The following is an 18,726-nucleotide window of genomic DNA, read 5'->3' on the forward strand; positions in this document are numbered from 1 at the left end:
TTTTTTTGACCTCCCCACTCCCCTGCTCCCCTTGGTTTATCCCTTCTAACTTTCTCAGAAGGGTTAGATAAGAGTTTTATGTCCCAATGGATAGTATAGCTACTCTTCCCTCTCCGGGTTGATTACACTTAAGAGTAAGGTTTGATTATTACCTCTTAATGCTCTCTTCCTCTCCTTCTTATAATAGTATTTGTCCCCTCTCCCTCCCATGCCCTTTTTGTGTGTAATAGAATATCCTATTTTCTTATTCTCTCAAGTTTCTCTTGGTGTCCCCTGCTATTCACCCCCTCTTTCCCATCCCCCACGTCATCTTAGATTATTTAGTGTTCCATCCTCACCCTGTGAATTATTCTTCTGATTACTATAATAGTGAATATTATAATAGTGAATAGAGTTCACTACAGAGAATTATACATAACATTTCTCTACGTAGGAATACAGATAATTAGATCTCACTGAGGCCCTTAAAAAGGCAAATTTAAAAATTATAAGTTTTCTTTCTTTCCCCTCTGTATCTTATTTACCTTTTCATGTTTCTCTTGATTTTTGTGGTTGGATATCAAACTTTCCATTTAGCCCTGGTCTTTTCTGTGCAAATACCTGGAATTCTTCAATTTTGTTGAATGCCCATACTTTCCCCTGGAAATATATAGTCAGTTTTGATGGGTAGTTGATCCGTGGTTGCAGGCCCAGCTCTCTTGCTTTTCTGAATATCGTATTCCAAGCCTTGCGATCTTTTAGCGTGGAGGCTGCCAGATCCTGTGTGATCCTGATTGGTGCTCCTTGATATTTGAATTGTTTCTTTCTGGCTTCTTGTAAGATTTTTTCTTTTGCTTGGAAACTCTTGAATTTGGCAATTATATTTCTGGGTGTTTTCTTTTCTTGATCGAATGTCGCAGGTGTTCTATGAATCCTTTCAATGTATATTGCCCTCTTGTTGTAGGACTTCAGGGCAATTTTGCTGAATTATTTCTGTTAGTACAGAGTCCAGGTTTCTATTAATTTCTGTTTTTTCTGGAAGACCAATTATTCTCAAATTGTCTATTCTAGACCGGTTTTCTTGGTCTGTCACTCTCTCATTGAGATATTTCATGTTTCCTTCTATTTTTTCAGTCTTTTGACTTTGTTTTACTTGTTCTTGTTGTCTTGAGAGATCATTAGCTTCTACTTGCTCAATTCTAGCTTTTAGGGATTGATTTTCAGCTAAAATCTTTCGGTTTTCGGCTATGATCTTCTGGTTTTCGGCTGTAATCTTCTGGTTTTCGGCTGTAATCTTCTGGTTTTCGGCCATAATCTTCTGGTTTTCGGCCATAATCTTCTGGTTTTCGGCCATAATCTTCTGGTATTCCTTTTCAATCTGGTCATTTCTGGTGTTCAATTTGCTTATCAGTTCATTTGGTTTCTGAGACTCAATTTCCAATTGCAAGATTCTACCTTTTAAACAGTTATTTTCTTGCCAGATCTCTTCCATTTTCCTCAAAATCTCAGTTTTGAACTCTTCCATAGCTTGTGAGGAGTTTTCCTTATTTCAGGAGGGTCCGGATGCTTGTTTGTTCTCCTCCTCTGTTTGCTCGGTTGTTTGGATTTTCTCTGTGTAAAAGTTGTCAAGTGTTAAAGACTTCTTTTTCTTGTTGTTAATCTTTCTCTTCTGAACTTCCTGAGACTGGGTAGCCATCATTAGCCCAGCAGCTTCTCAGGTTTATCCTTGCGCTCAGGGTCTGTCCGCAGTCAAGCCCCCTGGTGGACCCCCTTGCTTGATCGTCTGCCAGAGGTTTCTTTACAAGTCTCAGGGCCCTGCTTCCACAGTCATATACCCGTCTGCACTGGTTCCCCACTCACGGTTTCAGAGCTTTAGCTCGTGGCTGTGTCTGCCTCCACCCACACCTCCACTGGCGCCTGCGCTCTGAGTCCACGTTCTGCGCCCTGTGTCCGCTCTCAGTGCCCTGCTCCCGCGCTCAAATTTTGTGTGTGTTTGTTAGCTTTTTGGGGTCCTAAATCTTGTTGCTCTCAGGAATAGGCCCCGGAGCTGCCAATGACTCGATGGGTGCCCCAAACTTGCTCTATTTCTTTTTAGCTGGCTTCGGAGCTATAGATGTTTTGTGTGGAGGGGGTGGGGGTGGGGCGGTTGCTCAGCCCGCGTTTTAGTGAGAGCCCTTTATAGCCTGGAAATGCCTCGATTCCACGTACCTTCCACGCTGTGCCCTGTTGTGGGGTTCCTCCGTTCGTCTGGACTTGTTTTTATGTCCTCTTTAGGAGTTTTGTGTGTTTTGGTCAGGAGAGGTTAAGAGCTGCTTCTTACTCTGCCGCCATCTTAACCCAGAACCCCTCCATTGACTTTTGAAAAGAAGCTGTGAGGAGTGACCACATACTGATTGTCTCTTGAGCATTCTCACACTTGGATTTTACCAATGTGAAAAAAGAAGAGGCAAAGGAAAGAGAGAGAGTGCTGTCTGTAGCCTAATCCCATAAAGGAAGTTAGTCTTGAAGGAGCTGTAGATGAATGATCTCTTGAGATCATAAAATTACATAGATCTAGAGAAAATTAAGGCCTACAGAAATTAAATGGTTTGCTTAAGGTCACACAAGAACTAAATGTAACATATATGGGATTTGAAGCAGGGTAGGTGGCATAGTGGATAGAGTACTGATCCTGGAATCAGGAAGACCTGAGTTCAAATCCAGACACACTTACTGGCTATTTGACCCAGGACAAGTTACTTAACCATGTTTACTTCATTTTCCTCATTTGTAAAATGAGGAGAATGAAGGAAGAAGTGGCAAATTACTCCAGTTATCTTTGCCAATAAACCCCCAATGGCATCATGAAGAGTCAGACACACCTGAAAATTACTGAACAAAAACCTCCTACTCCAGATCCACTGCTTTTCTCAGTTTCTTATTTTAATCATCCTTCCAGTTCAGACTTGCACCCCCAATTTCTCTAAAGAAGTCAGATATGAAGTACAATGACTTTTAAATGATCTCGGATTTTCTCTTGCTATTGCAGAATGTTGAACTGGATTCCTTATTTTACAGATAAAAAGTGAGAACTTCAGAGAGGTGGAGTAATTTATGCCTATGTACCTATTGACTTTTCTTACATGCCTTCTAAGTAATTAGGGCTCTTGCCCTCCTTCTCTTGTGTTTATTAAATCTGGAGCCTTCAGATGCAGGAGACAGTGAACCTTTGACTCTTAATATAGCTGGTGCCAAGTAGTTTATCTTCTTGGAGCCTCAGTTTATCTGTGGTGAAGGAAAACTAATTCAACACCAAGAGACATGAGGCCATTTCATTTCACTTGCTTCATTAGGAGCCCTGCTTGTGAGAGAAAAGACTTGAATCTCATAGATAGAGAGCTGGTCTTGAATTCAGGAAAACCCAGGTTCAAGTCTCTTCTTTAACACACACTGGCTTGGTGGTCCCAGGCAGTGACTTCACTGCTCACTGGTCTAATCTTTCAAAGACTGTAAATTGCAGAAAAGGGGCCAGCCTTCCTTAGTAGAGGTAATTTCCTCATCTGAAAGTCCCTGATGCTAAAGAAATCACAGCTTCAGGTCCCAATCTTTTGTATTTTTTATGTATTTGGTAAGGAACTGTGCTTAGTGCTAAGGATCCAGAAGTGAAAAATAATGCAGCCTACCTGGGAGATGTGACTCAAATAAAAATAAATAATTATAATTATAAAATATAATTCATATAACTCTTTAACATTTTCAAAGTATTTTCCATAGAGATATCTTGTTTAAGCCTCACAACAACTTTATAAGGTGGGTTCTACAGTTATTATAGATCTTCATTTAAAAAAATTATTTTATAAACCCTTACTTTCTGTCTTAGTAGCAACCCTAAAACAGGGACAAGGGTTATGCAAACTAGGTTAAGTGACTTGCCCAGGGCCACACAACTAGGAATTGTCTAAGGTCATATTTGAACCTAGGTCCTACCAACTCCAGACTTGGCTCTCTATCTAGCTCAGGGGTCAGCAACCTTTTTGGCCGGGAGAGCCATAAACGCCACATTTTTTAAATTGTAATTTCGTGAAAGCCGTACAGTGCTCACAGTTCACGCTTCTGTAACAGTTCGCACTCCTGTAACAGCGCCTGAAAAAAATGGACTTTATGGCTCCTGCAGAAAGAGCCATATCTGGCCCTCAAAAGAGCCAGATATGGCTCGAGAGCCATACGTTACTGTCCCCTGATCTAGCCGCTCCATATCTTTATTTTGCAGATAAGGAAAATGAGGCCTCAGGGGAAGCAATTTGAGTATAGTCATACAACTAGTAAGTGTCAGAAGTAGGCTTTAAATTCAGTTTCTCTGACTTCAGAGTCAATGCTTTAAGAAAATTTTTTTTAAACTATACCACGTTCCTTCAAAGTAGATGGATACTGCAAAAGAGAGATTTAGACTAAAATTAGAGAGAAAAAAATCAGCTTCAGCTAGGGGAAGTGGGGAAATGGAGTAGGGAAGACTTCATATAGGAGAAGGTAGTAGATGAGTCTAGTAGGAAGAGAGTTTCATCTGATGGAGATGAACAAAGGAGTGTGTTCTAGGCATGAAAGATGGCTTGTTCCAACTCATGGAGATGGAGGAGAGGACATTTATGTTAAGAAACAGGTATTTGTCTAGTTTGTTGGAACATAGAGACTAGACCAAGAGAGAAATACATGAAAATTTTGAACTTATCTGAGGGAAAAAAGGACCCAAATGTGGAAAGGGGCATCTGGTCATGATTATCGTGTGCTGTTTAAAGGAAGACCTGTAGTTAGTAGGAAGTCTGTACAGCTGTGGATTGGAAGGGTTGTATTGACCCGGAAACTCTCAAAATGAATTGGATTTCTCTTTGATGGGTTTATTTGGCCAGTGTTCTAACCCTCGGTTTCCATGGTGACTCACTCCAGCAGGACATTTTGGTAGTATAATGCATTTAGAAATGACATTAGCAGCATTTCCTGCCAGCAGAGGCTTCTAGATCCTGGAGCAGGTGCCTGCTTGTATCTAACTGTGGAACCTTCCTTAGTGGAGTTCTTTAAGACAAGCAAAGCAGGATATTGCTCAGCCAGTCGAGGGGGTTCTTGTTGGGAGATGGGAACTAGCTACCTTCTTGAAAGCTTATGCAAGTCCTGCATTCAGTGACTGTCTACCACTCATGCTGGCTGGTGAGAAGAGACTTCTGTTTTGGTGGAGGAAGTGCAGAGATGTCCTCAAGAGAACATGTCTGTTTATAAGGAATGTTCAATCTTTTGTGGGACCCCTGGTTTCTGTCTCCCCCTACTCAGGCAAGGCCACAGAACTAAGACTAAGCCCTTCGATTAAGTCTCATTCATCAAATCTGGGGTATGCCAAGGAAGCTCTACAGAAAAAGTCATTTAAGCCCATTAGATTCCTGGTGATTTGCTAAGCAGCTCATGGCAAAGACATACTCTCAGGAGAAAGGAAGCATTATATATGGGAAGGAGTCCTGGCTTTGGAGTCGAAAGACCTGGATTTACATCCTGCCTCTGATGCCATCTGCTTGGGTAGCTTTGGGCAGGTCTTGTAATTTTCCTGGACCTTACTCTCCTCAATGAGGATGCTGAACTGGATGGTGTCTGAGGTCTATTCTAGGATCCTTAAACTCAATCTGTGCCTTTTCACCTCCTAATCACATCTTCCCAAACACAAACTCTTCTCCCTCTTTATATATTTCCCCATCTGTATAAAGAAATGCTTGGCACAGTGTAGGCCTACCACTTAATAAATACTATATAAATGTTATCATGATGATATTTATCTTATCTCTTTCTTGTCCTCAGAGATCATCATGAATCTTGGGCAGAACTGGCAGGTGAATTTTGGAGGCCTTGGAGTCAGTTACCCAGGACTTGTTGGGGTTTTACCTTTCTGGGTTTTGAGGTTAAGGATACTGAGTCCGAAGGGAGAGGTGGGGAGGAGGGTTTAGGTTAAGGATGGGGAGGAAGAGGAAAAAGCTAAAGGGAAATCTTTAGAACTAAGAGGGAAAAAAACCCAAAGCTGAGGCAATTTCTTAACTAGGGGACTTTACTGATAGGTTGTCCCTATAAATTGGGGGTAGTAGTGATATTATGAAAGATCATAAAGGGAGCAATTCCACCTGGAATGTTCTGTGATTTGGGTCACCTTATGGAGAGGGTGCATCCGTAGGCCTGCATTGGTTAAGTCTTGGGGCCGGTTTACTCTCTTTGCCCTTTTTTTTCCCTCTTTGGGGATTGATTCCTGTGACTTTTTTGGTTATGTGTATTTGAGGGATGGGACCCTGAATAGACAGATGCACAGTACCAATAGGTGTGGCAATAAAAGAGAAAAGCTTTGCCTTGAGAATTGGTGGAGACTCACCCATAATTGTGCACCAGGAATTGTTCATGTGGTCAGAAAATGCTACTTGCTACTTTCCCACCTATCTAAGAAGCTGGATTTGTTTGATTGTGAGTAGTGGCACTTTGGGATTCACTACCTTGTAGTCAGCTATTGGGAATGAAAGAAATTATTAAAAAATAATATTAATCATCCCATCATGCTCAAATTTCATGCTTCATGTCCAGAATCACGTAGCAGTTCAGTGCCCTGGTTCCTCTTATTTCTCTTAACCCTCACACCCCACTCCCCCTTTTAAACCAAGAGCCACATTTTCTCTGAGTTGGGAAGACTTTGGCTGATTTTCTTCAATGCCATTCTCCTAGTCTCTTGTCAAGGAAAGTTCTGTATCCCTGAAGAACCATTTGACTTTTCTTAGTCCCTAGATTACCCTATTCTGATCCATCATCTTTGAGGTTATCAAATTTAAAAACTGAATGTTTCCCTCAGTCAGATCAGGATAAATTGTGTGTAGATAGAACTGCATTGCTTATTTTTCTGTTTATTTTTATTCTAAACTGAAATGCCAAACAAAATGGTTTAACATGCATAGTATAAAAGATGAGAACTTTACATGACACTGTGAATCTCTAGTATACACAGATTTAATTTCTTTGAAATGTGTAATAAATTCAACATGTAACTTTTAAAGTAAGTCTCACTTGTTTGTTAATTTGCCAGCCTTATTTTTCCTGTGTGCAAAAAAAAAAAAGGATGATTCATCAACTGTCTTGTTTTTTTGTTTGTTTCATTATTTTATCCTTATCCACTCTTTCCTTTCTCTCCTTCCCTCTTATTGGAAAAAATACGCACGCAAAACACCCATATGCTTATTTTTTGTTTTTCCATATTGTGTTTACTGGAGATCATTTTTAGTCACTGTTCTGTCTTCCTTTTTATCTGATCCTCTACCTCCTTCAGTTATTTTGTATTTATTTTGTGTATTTACATATCTGTGTCAAGTCAAGTCAATAAACATTTATTAAGCTCTTATTGTGTACTAACACTATGTCTCCCAGCAAGTTACTTAACCCTGCTTGCCTCAGGTTCCTCATCTCTAAGATGAGCAGGAGAAAAATGGCAAATTGCTCTGTATCTTTGCCAAGAAAACCCCAAATGGGGAAATGAGTCTGCCACAATTGAAATATAACAACAATAATGTGCTATATCCTAGGCCCTGGAAATATAAACACAAATAGATAGAAAAATAGCCCTTGCCCTTCAAAAGCTTATATTCTAATGGGCAAGATGATGCATAAACAGAAACTAGGAGGGGTGGGGGGTTATGAAGGTGCCTATAAAAGGGCACCAATAAAAAGATTCTTGGAGAAGAGACAGGAGTGCTGCCTGGAGATGAATGTAGACATGTCTGACTTGGACATTCTCTTTAAAAATGGAGGCTTAAGGAAGAACTGGTCAATTAGAGGGTGGGGCCTGAGGGCAAGAGGATCCTTTTAGTAGGTGAAGTTCTTGGCTCCAGGGAGCTTCCAGGGTAGAGAGTTTTCTGGTACATTGCAGACAGAAGAGTATAGCCTTCAGAGGAAACTCAATTTCTCCAGATATCCATGTTGTCTCCCCTAAGAACTGAGACTGTCATATTTCTGACCTTGCATCCAGTGGCTAGCCCAGTGCCTGGCACATAGCATTTAATACATTCTTATTGTTTGATTCATTGATTCTTCTTAGTGCTAAGAGGCAGCAGGGCAAGAGTGGAAAGAAGGCTGGACTTCGAATCAGGAAACCAGAGGTTTGAATCCTGCTTTTGATACTTGATGTGTGGCCATGGGCAAGGTTCTTAATTCTCCAAGTAGAGATTTTGTTTTCTCTTTGGTTAAATGGGGATAATTTGGTTTATTTACATGACCCACCTTAGAGTGTTACTTGTGAGGAAGACATTTTGCCCAATTTAAGGTGCTATATAAATATTCATTATTAGCATCCGTATTCTAGTCATTACATTGATATCTAAGGAGAGGGATTTGGATTGGATACATGTTCAAACCACTGTAATTTTTATACCCCCATACTTATGTGTTTCCTGTTTCCTTTCATCCGCCTGTTTACCCCAACGGGGGAGATCCAGCTTCAGGAAGTGATAATGAGCCTCAGTGCCTGGAAGGGTGCCTTGATTCCTCCAGGTCTGGTTTCCCCCAAGTGTTCTTTGTTCTAGCTTTGTTGTCATGTACATGAGATCTTAAGTAGCAGTGGGAAAGGAAATTTTTAGAATGATACTCTTTCTAAAACATTTTGTAGATATATTCCTCCCTTTTAAAAAAGTAATTTAACCATACTTTATTCCAGATATTTGCAGAAGAAATGTTTGAGATCTTGGATCAGCTTAGATGCAGGTGCTGTCTCAAAGTAAAATAGTTAAAGATTAGCTCCTCTGTCACTCTGCCTGCCAAGTTCTTTTTTGCAGGTGTTTCTTTTATCCCTTGTGACATCTGAGAACACCTTAAGGAGAAGAAGGTGGGAAGAACTAGGTGGGGGAGGGAGGGAAAGTGGAAGAGAAACAAAGACTTATTGTTGCTTATATCTTGACAGTAGGATTTCTAAGAATGGCCAAAAAAGAAAAAAAAAAACTTAAAGACTAGCTCCACTTAGGCTGGGGCTTTGCATGAGTCTAAAAAGTAATGTCCTAATTCTCACAAAGGAGATCTAGTCAACAATAATAATTCCTAATGGGGTACTGAGCCTAAGGAGTTGAAACCATAGTCACTTAGATTTGGAGATGTATATTCAGTTCTGGGCTGAAGATAAGAGTATTAGGAATAATTTGATCAGTAAGAATCAGTATCACCTAGAAACATGATTACTGGGGACTAAAACATCTCTTTTTGAGCCTTTGATCTTAGTCAAAGTGTGATCCACTTTTTTTTAAGGAAGTTTAGGAGTTGAAGTTATTTTCATAATAATACTATTATTTTAAAGTTTCTAATATGGTATAAATATTCTATAGACATAATCCAAAAAAGCAAAAGTACCCTGTGGGATCTTCACTAATTTTTAAAAGAGTACTTGAGACTAAAAAATTTGAGAACCTTTATCTTAGACCAACAGGAAATTTAGATTCTAATTTTGGCTTTGCCACTTACTAAATGTGTGACTTTGGAATCTTTGAGATAGAAGGAACCTTAGAAATAATGTGGTCTGATTCTGTTGCAGTCTGGTTTGATGAGGACACTTCCTGGAGTGTAGTGAAGGGAGAAGGATGCAATGTGCAGACAGACACAGAATGAAAAGTCCCAAAATACTTTTGCCCCAGAACACCAGAGGAATTCTTCCAAACCCTGTGTTCATCCTCACCTACCTTACTCATTACTGGACATGTTCTTAAGTGTCTTGAATCTGCTTACCTTAGCTTGGTGCATTTTTATTTTATTATTTTATTTTATTTTATTTTATTTTATTTTATTTATTTTATTCCAGTGACATTTTCCAAAGTTACACGATTCATGTTGGCTTCCTATCCTCTCCCCTCCCCCTTCCCAGAGTTGACAAGCAGTTCCACTGGGTTTATGCATGTATTATTATCTTGGTGCATTTTTAAAGAGTTCTACCTCCTTTTGTCTTCCTGAGTTTAAAACACAAAGGCTGAGAACCATGGATGGTCAATGGATGGTCATTAAATAGATTTTTTTAAATGCTGTGTGTGTGTGTGTGTGTGTGTGTGTGTGTGTGTGCGCGCGTGTGTGATGCAGTATCCCCAGTGAGTTATTCCCCATCCATCATTTGAACATCTTCAGTGATGGAGAACTTGCTACTTTGGGCAACAGACTTGAACTTCTTTGAACCCCAGTTTTTTCATTTCTAGAATGAGAAGATTGGCCTGATGACCTAGTTCTAAATTTTTTGGGTTTCTTAGAGAGTTTTTTAAAGTATGACCAACTCTCAGTTATGTACACAAATATAACCTAATAACCAAAGGGCCATTTCACTGTGGTCTTGTGTTTTTCTGTTTACATTTAAATATAGATGTTCCTTTTGCTTCCTAACACATCAAAGTCTTCTATATTTCTACATAACTCCTCTGTTTCCCATTTGATGCTGGGAATAAACAGCACCATCTCTTAGACTGAATAGAGGATCCTGTCTAGGTTTACTGCTTTTGTAGCTCCACTGAGGTAGGTGACCTGGGCAAGTATTAAGGAACGCCCAACATTTTGTTCAGTTAGACTACAGGCTACATGTATGCCATGTGTACAAGGAGAAGGGTAATCAGAGGATGGAATGATATCAACAAAAGACACAAATAAGCAAAATAATTGTCACCAAGGACTTACAGACCAGAGTTGCCTCAGTGTAAATATTCACCTGTGTATGATCAAGATGTAATTATAAAATGATCTTTAGAGAGGAACCAGTTTTATCCTACTTAAGTTTATTCTGGGGAATTGGAAGCATGGGGTATGGATATGCTCAGAAAAACCACAAACTGGCATTTGTACCCTCAAACCTAAGAGCACTTGATGTTCTCCTGTGGACATCAGGAGGAAAAGGATGCTTGGCCTAGATTTCCTGTATCTGTCACTTTGGCTAATTTTTCTGGTGATTCAATCTGTTTCAGGTGAGCCTGAATGATTCTCATAATCAGATGGTGGTACACTGGGCTGGAGAAAAGAGCAACGTGATTGTGGCGTTAGCCAGAGATAGCCTGGCACTGCTGGGGCCCAAGAGCAGTGATGTAAGTATTGTGTCCTTATTTGGAAGGAGGGAGGTCTGAGAGCTTGTTGATGCGTGGGCATGTTCATACCTCCTTTTGTTTTGCCTGTGGGAGGTGACTTCTGTTCTTGGCTCACCTGGAGAAATTGTAGGTAAGTGGAGAGTAGACCAGGAATAATACACAATGGCAGGGTTGGGTAGGTCGAAATATTATCTCTTTTGCTTGCCTGAAATACAGCTCAGAGCTGAAAACATATCCTTATAATACTGTGGTTGCTTTTTTCTCAAAGTGACATGGTATTGTCCTTCGCTGTATTCACTGGACATGATGCCAGAAATGTATATTCCTGGGCAGAAGCCACCTTGTCCCTTGGAACAGAGCCCAGATGGAATCTCACTGGCTTTCTCATTTGTTGAATTCTTACCTGTTGCACTTTAGTGGATTTCTGTCATTGGCTTTTCTTCTTTAAAGTGTTTAGGGGCTGGATATGCTACCTCCATTTCAGGAACTCTGCTGAAAATAAGAAGAATTTCTTTGGATTATATATCTGAAACAGTGACAACCTGGTACTGTTTGTAGAGGGTCCTTTACTGCTGTGGTTGCTATGTTACCTGGAATACTAGCAAGAGGATGCTTCATTTCAGCTGTATGCAAGGATCCTTCCATTGAATGCGGTTTTACTTTCTCTGGGGGGGGTACTTATTATCATCCATATATGAATATATATAAAAGTATGTATATATGTTTATATATGCAATACATATATGACTTATTTTTTATTTTATTTTTGTATGTGTGTCTATACCCATGTTTTCATGGGTATAGAGAACTTCCATTGAGGAAACTCCCATTTTTCAATGTAGAATACCAGTGATTCTGCAGTTTGTACTTTTTAGAGAATCACCTGGGACACTGAGGGGTCAAGTGACTTGTGAAGCATCACATAGATAGTATGTATGTGATAATGTGATTTAAACCCAGTTCTGATTCTGAAGTTAGCTTTTTTTTTTCATTATGCCATTCTGCCTTTCATAATATATAGTTATGTAATAATGTATATATATTATTTTAATTAGTTTCAGACAGAAGACAGGTAGTAGAAATCATCTCAAATCTAAAAGTCTTGGACATTTCCTTGTGGACAATTTGAAGGACTTTAGCATTGAATTCCTATGTTCCCTTCTCTCCCTGGCTCATCCATCTGGTGATTTGAACTCTCTCAGGTTTATTGGAATTACAAATATAATTTGTATTGGGTACATTGGGTAAAATACATGAGAATAGGGAAGAGTAGGTAGAAATATCATCTCCTTTATTTTTCACATATATCTTCTCACTGACTCTTGCAATGTCCTTGGCAGGTAGGCAGAATAGTCATTATTCATCTTGTTTTTCAGGTGGAGACTCTGGACCCCTTAGAGGGTAAGGTATTTAGCCAGGGACACCCCTTTTAAGCAGTTGTTATTTGGGAATCTAGAATGGGGACAGCCATAGGGAGGTAGGGCACAAAGAATTCTGTGAGGGAAGCCTTGAGCACAACTTCAGTCAGTGGGATAGTGAGGCCTTTGATCACTGAAGAATCACAAGCTAGCTTAGTATGTTGGACCAGGAGTAGGAAAAAAGGGTGATTTTTTTTTGATGGAAAGTTTTGTATTAATCATGAGTTCAAGGAAGTGTTGCATATAGCTTCTGTATCTGTGTATTGGAAAACCATGATTTACAAAAGCATAGACACTATGTTTCAAGAAATCATAAATGAGTACTACTCAGATCTATTAGAACTGGATGGCAGAGTGGCAATAGACTTCCCCATTACCTACTGAAATGAGATCTTAAAAGTCTCAGGAATATAAAAGTTAAAATCTAGAGCTTTCACATTAGAATGTAGGCAGTTACAAATATAAAAGTTCAACTATCAGGAACCACAGTTGAAATTATAGAACAAGACCTGACAGCGTCTCCTATAAATGAGAGAAGATCTTTGAATACAGTGTTACAAAAGGCAGAAGATTGGCATTTATAGACAAAAATATCTCACCTTACAAAGCTGTATCTAATCCTACCTGGGGAAAAATCTTTATTACAATGGCTAGCTTTCAAGCATTCTTGATGAAAAGACCAAAGCTGAACAGAAACTTTGAGATCCGAGTATGAAATAAGAAGAGAAGACTAGAAGGGTAAATTTATTTGAGCACTTGGAAGGAGTCATGTGGTGATACAGTGTTAACTTTCTAGTGAGGAAGAAGAAACAAGGTTCCTTTCAGAATCTTAATTTCTTCAAATGGTATTTTTTTTGTTCATTCATTTCACTTGTATCTGAATCTGCATGACCCTCTTTGGGATTTTCTTGGCAAAGATAATAGAGTTGTTTGCCATTTCCTTCTCCAGTTCATTCAGAAGATGAGGAAACTGAGGCAAACAGGGTGAAGTGACTTTTCTAAGATCACACAACTAGTAAATAAATGTCTGAGGCCAAATTTTATCTCAAATTTTTTTGACCCCAGGCACAGCATTCTATCTACCATGATACCGAGCTATTCTCAAAGCGTGCAAAAGGAGTTAACCAAGAAAAATATAGAGGGGGTCAATTCTAGGGATAGATTGATTCTATTCTGAGGATCTGAAGAGAAAAAGAAGGGAAAGTAAAAAGAAAAGCATAGAAAGGAGGAAGAAGGGGTAGAATTTGATATTTCTCTTAATTGGAGGTTATGACAAGAATATACAAACATGTGAGAAAGCAAAAGAGCTGCAGCCATCAGAAGGTCTTCATTCTTATCTGAACTAGAGCAAGGAAAGTTGAGTACACACACTTATATATACAAACAAAGAGTTTGATGTAGAAATATAAGAAAGGAGTAAACATTAGCCAGGAAGCTTGAAATTAAAATGTCGATAGCCCAGCCAAAGATGATAGAGTAGGAAGAAGCAGTATAGCCAGACTACCCCAACCCCCACCCCCATGCCCCTTTGCCTAGCAAGCATTCCAGCAAAGATCTAAGAAGACCTCCAGACCAAGTAGTGATCAGGAAATCTAAGAAAAAAGGACAGTGAGGTATCTTTTCCCCTTAATGTCAGAAATTCAACCCACCAGCATGTGACCAGGCTAAGAACTGTGAGACAGGGGTGACTGGGCTCCTGGCCTCAGCATCACATCTGGGCTAGCATTACAGTGTTTTTCACAAAGGCAGGGGTCATGGACTTAGGCCAAATGGCAGCAGTTCAAGATTCCACATAGGGGACTGAGTACTTAGCCTTTAGGCTGAGAATAGAAAAAACTTAGTAGTACTGATCACCCCAAGTGGATTCCAGGTTCAGCTTTGGGCAGAGAGCAGAGGTAGGATAATAGCAGGAGTCCCTAGAGCCATTGGTGCAAGCATGCAACATAGGGTCTCCCATGGGGATCTGAAAAGGAGTAGGTTAGTAGCAGGATAGGACAGAGCAGATCAGAGACTTAGCTTTGGGCTCAATGTTATTGGGCTCAATGTTACTCTGAACTAGCTGACTAGAAGGGGCTAACTACTGTCTACTGGAGTACCCCCCAGGGGCAAACCTGCAGTCTTGTTGAGTAGCCATGGTCCTGTGTGTTGAATCTGAAGAGCCCAGGAAGGAAAGGATCTTTCTGTGTTCTTGCTTTAATCACCTAGTGCCTGCTGAAAATCCACAACTCCCTGGCTCAAGCTGCCCTTGTGGTCCTTAAAAAAAAGAATATTCAATAATTGAAGAACAAGCCAGGCCAGGATCACACAAGGTTGCAGTCATCTCATCAGAAGAATAGAATCTGGTCCCAACACAGAGCTCTAATCTAGGAAGTAGGACTGTAGAATGAGAAAACAAAAAGAGATAAGGCCTATTTTGAGTTTAGGGTGACACAAAATGAACCTAGAAGAGAAGAATAATATCAAATTATCTATAAGCAAAGCCAAGACAGAGAGAGAGAGAGAGTGAGAGAGATACACAGAGACAGAGAGAGAGAGAGAGAGAGACAGAGACAGAGAGAAAGAAGACAGGGCACGTGGCTATACAATCGAGCAGAATTCCTAAAGAATGAAGCAAGAGTTAAAAATAATATTATAAGTGAAATAAAAATGATAGATGAAAGAGTGGGAAAAATGGGAGGAGAAATTTGAAAGAGAATTACCAACTTAGCACAAGAAGTATAAAACTACCCTAAGTAATATATTCTTTGAAAATTTGAATGGATCAAGCAGAAGTTAATGACTCCATATGATAAGAAAATTTAAAAGAAAAGTGTATTTCATTTCAAAAATAACTCTCAGAAAAACATGTCAGGGAGAGATAATTTAAGAATCATTGGACTACCTAAAAACTGTGACCAAAAAAAGAGCCTGGATAATGTATTTTAAGAAATTGTGAAAGAAAACTGCTGAGACATATTTTAAGAAGAGGCAAAATGAAAACAAAATATATCTATTATCTCCTGAAAGAAACTCCCAAATGAAATTATACATACATACATACATACATATATATGTATATATATATATATATACATATATATATATGGAGAGAGAGAGGGAGAGAGAGAGCATGAGCATGTGCAACCAACCAAAAAGAGAGATATCAAAATAGCAAGTAACCATAGTCAGGATCATACAGGATTTAGCAGCTATCACTATAAAAGAGAAGAGATCCTGTAATAAGGATATTCCAGTAGGCAAAAGATAGGACTTACAACCAGGAAAAATACCTAGCAAAACTGAATATCATCTTAATGGGGGTAGGGTGCGTGGGAAGGATTTTTAATGATACAGAGGATTTTCAAGCATTCCTGATTTAAAAAATACTAGAATTAAGTAAATATAAACATAGGGATCCCAAAAAACCCCCCAAAAGGTAAGTACAATTGAAGAATCAAAAGGAACTTTATAAAAACAAANTATATATATATATATACATATATATATATATGGAGAGAGAGAGGGAGAGAGAGAGCATGAGCATGTGCAACCAACCAAAAAGAGAGATATCAAAATAGCAAGTAACCATAGTCAGGATCATACAGGATTTAGCAGCTATCACTATAAAAGAGAAGAGATCCTGTAATAAGGATATTCCAGTAGGCAAAAGATAGGACTTACAACCAGGAAAAATACCTAGCAAAACTGAATATCATCTTAATGGGGGTAGGGTGCGTGGGAAGGATTTTTAATGATACAGAGGATTTTCAAGCATTCCTGATTTAAAAAATACTAGAATTAAGTAAATATAAACATAGGGATCCCAAAAAACCCCCCAAAAGGTAAGTACAATTGAAGAATCAAAAGGAACTTTATAAAAACAAAGTTTTGATATTCTGATAGGGGCAGAATGATGCAACTGTCTCCTTAAAACCCTTATATCATCAGCTGTGTGACCCTGGGCAAGTCACTTGACCCCCATTGCCTACCCTTACCACTCTTCTGCCTTGGAGCCAATACACAGTATTGACTCCAAGATGGAAGGTAAGGGTTTTAAAAAAAAAAAAACCAAAACCCTTATATCATAAGGGATCATAAGGGAGTCAAGATAGAGAGTCTAGCATTACTTTTGTTGTGTCTTAATGATATTTAAATAAGAAAAAAGGAAAAGAAGGGAGAAGAGGACACTAGAAGAGGAAAGGAGAAGAATAGAGGGTACTAATTATCTCTTATAATTTAGGGCAGCAAAGAGAAGTCTATAAAAAGAGGAAGGGTTGGAGGGAGCAGATGTCACTAGAATCTAATTTTCATTTGAACACCTGGTCAAAAGAGAATAGGAACCTCTCTGTACCTCCACAAACACATAAAGAGTTTTATCTAGAAATACATTCAACTCAAGAAGGAAACAAGGGAATAGGAAGAAGAGAAAAGGGAGAATAATAGGAAGGATATTTTCAGGAAGAGATTAGTCATAAACAAAACAAGCCCTAATCTCAGAGCGCTTGGTTGAGTGAAGTCCTTAAACATTTATGAAGTGTCTGCTGTGTGTGAGACACTGCTCAGTAAGGACTGGGGATACAAAAAGAGGCAAAGGAGTCCTCTTGCTGAACTCACATTCTAATGGGGAGACAACAAAACAAACAAATGTGTATACACAAGCTATATGCAAGACAAATAGGAAATAAAATTAACAGAAGGCATTAGAATTAAGAGGAATTGGAATAGGCTTGTAAAAGATGGGACTTTAGTTGGAACTTAAAGAAAGGAAGCCAGTAGGTGGAAATGAAGAGGAAGAACATTCTAGATTTGGGAGAGAACCTGAGAAGATGCCTGGAATTTAGAAATGGAGTGTCTTGTTTATGGAATGGATTGAAGAGTATGTGGTTGAGAGTAAGGAGTAAAGAAGACTTTAAAGGACTGAGTGCCAAACTGAGCATTTTTCATTTGATCTTGTAGGCAAGAGGGAGCCACTGGAGTTTATTGAATAAGGAAGTGATGCAATTAGACCTGTACTTTAGGAAAATCACTTTAGTAGCTAAATGGAAGAGAGATTAGAATGGGGAGAGACTTGGGACCAGCTGACCTATGAGCAGACCTTTGCAGTACTAAAGGTGTGAAATGATGAGAGCCTGCACTGGAATGGTGGGACTGTCTGAAGAGAGAAGGGGTGGTGCCTCTTGAAGAGATGATGCAACAGTGAAATTGGCAGGCCTTGGCAGCAGCTTGGATAAGGGAGAAGAGGAATAGTGAAGAGTCCAGGATAACTCCTAGGTTGTGAGCCTGAGGGGCTGGCAGGATGGTGTTACTCTGTACAGTGATAGGAAAGGTAGAAGATGGGAAGGGTTTAGGGCAGTGATTCCCGAAGTGGGTGCCAACGCCCTCTGGTGGGTGCTGCAGCGATCCAGGGGGGCGGTGATGGCCACAGGTGCATTTATCTTTCCTATTAATTGCTATTAAAATTTAAAAAATTAATTTCCAGGTGGCTAAGTAATAATTTTTCTGGAAAGGGGGCAGTAGTTTAGGGGGAGGATAAGATATTCTCTTTTGGACATGTTTAGATTAAGGTGTCTATTGTACATCTAGTTCTAGATGTCTAAAAGGCAGTTAGAGATGTGAGTTTGGGAGTCAGCAGATAAGAGGTGGGCAGAAAAGATAGATTTGAGAATTAGCACCATAGACATGTTAATTAAGCCCATGGGAGCTTATAAAACTACCAATGAATTAGTAGAGAGGGAGAAGAAAAGAGGTCCCATGACAGAACCCTGTGGGTCATGTAGAGATAGAGGGCATGCTCTGGATTAGGATTCAGTGAAGGAGATTGAGAAGGATTAGTCAGATAGATAGGAGGAAAACCAGCATCAACAAAGGAGAGAAAATAGATCAATGAATTATAATACACCAAAAGAAAAAAAGTTGGAAAATGAAATTTTGAAACCATGATTAAATATTAAAGTAGAAACTCTAAAAGTCAAAGAAGAGATATACAAAATCAAAAACTAAAAAAAATCCAAGCTACTAGATAAATGTAGGAATTTTTTCTGGGGTGGGGAATGCTATTTGCTAATTTTATTTTAAAAAAGAATGAAGAAAGTCAAACTGCTGCTATGAAAAATGGAAAAAGAAGAAAGAGCAACAATGAAGAAGTAAAGGATATTATTTGAAACTATTTTGCCCAAATATATGCCCCCCCAAATCCCTAGCAACTTAAAAGAAATGGACGAGTATTTAAAAAATATAAAATACCTAGATTTAAATAAGAAATAGAAATTAAGAAC

General features: G+C 39.1%; 1 protein-coding gene across 1 annotated transcript in view; it reads left to right on the plus strand.

Annotated features, from left to right (window-relative positions):
• SORL1 (sortilin related receptor 1) overlaps positions 1-18,726 on the plus strand; it is a 246,842-nt gene that overhangs the window by 36,432 nt on the left and 191,684 nt on the right. Inside the window, exon 2 of the mRNA XM_044669646.1 lies at positions 10,938-11,054. Coding sequence (XP_044525581.1) covers positions 10,938-11,054 — 117 coding nt within the window. The remainder of the gene's footprint in view (positions 1-10,937; positions 11,055-18,726) is intronic.

Source organism: Gracilinanus agilis, chromosome 3 (assembly GCF_016433145.1).
Source record: "Gracilinanus agilis isolate LMUSP501 chromosome 3, AgileGrace, whole genome shotgun sequence".
NCBI classification, from domain to species: Eukaryota; Metazoa; Chordata; class Mammalia; order Didelphimorphia; family Didelphidae; genus Gracilinanus; species Gracilinanus agilis.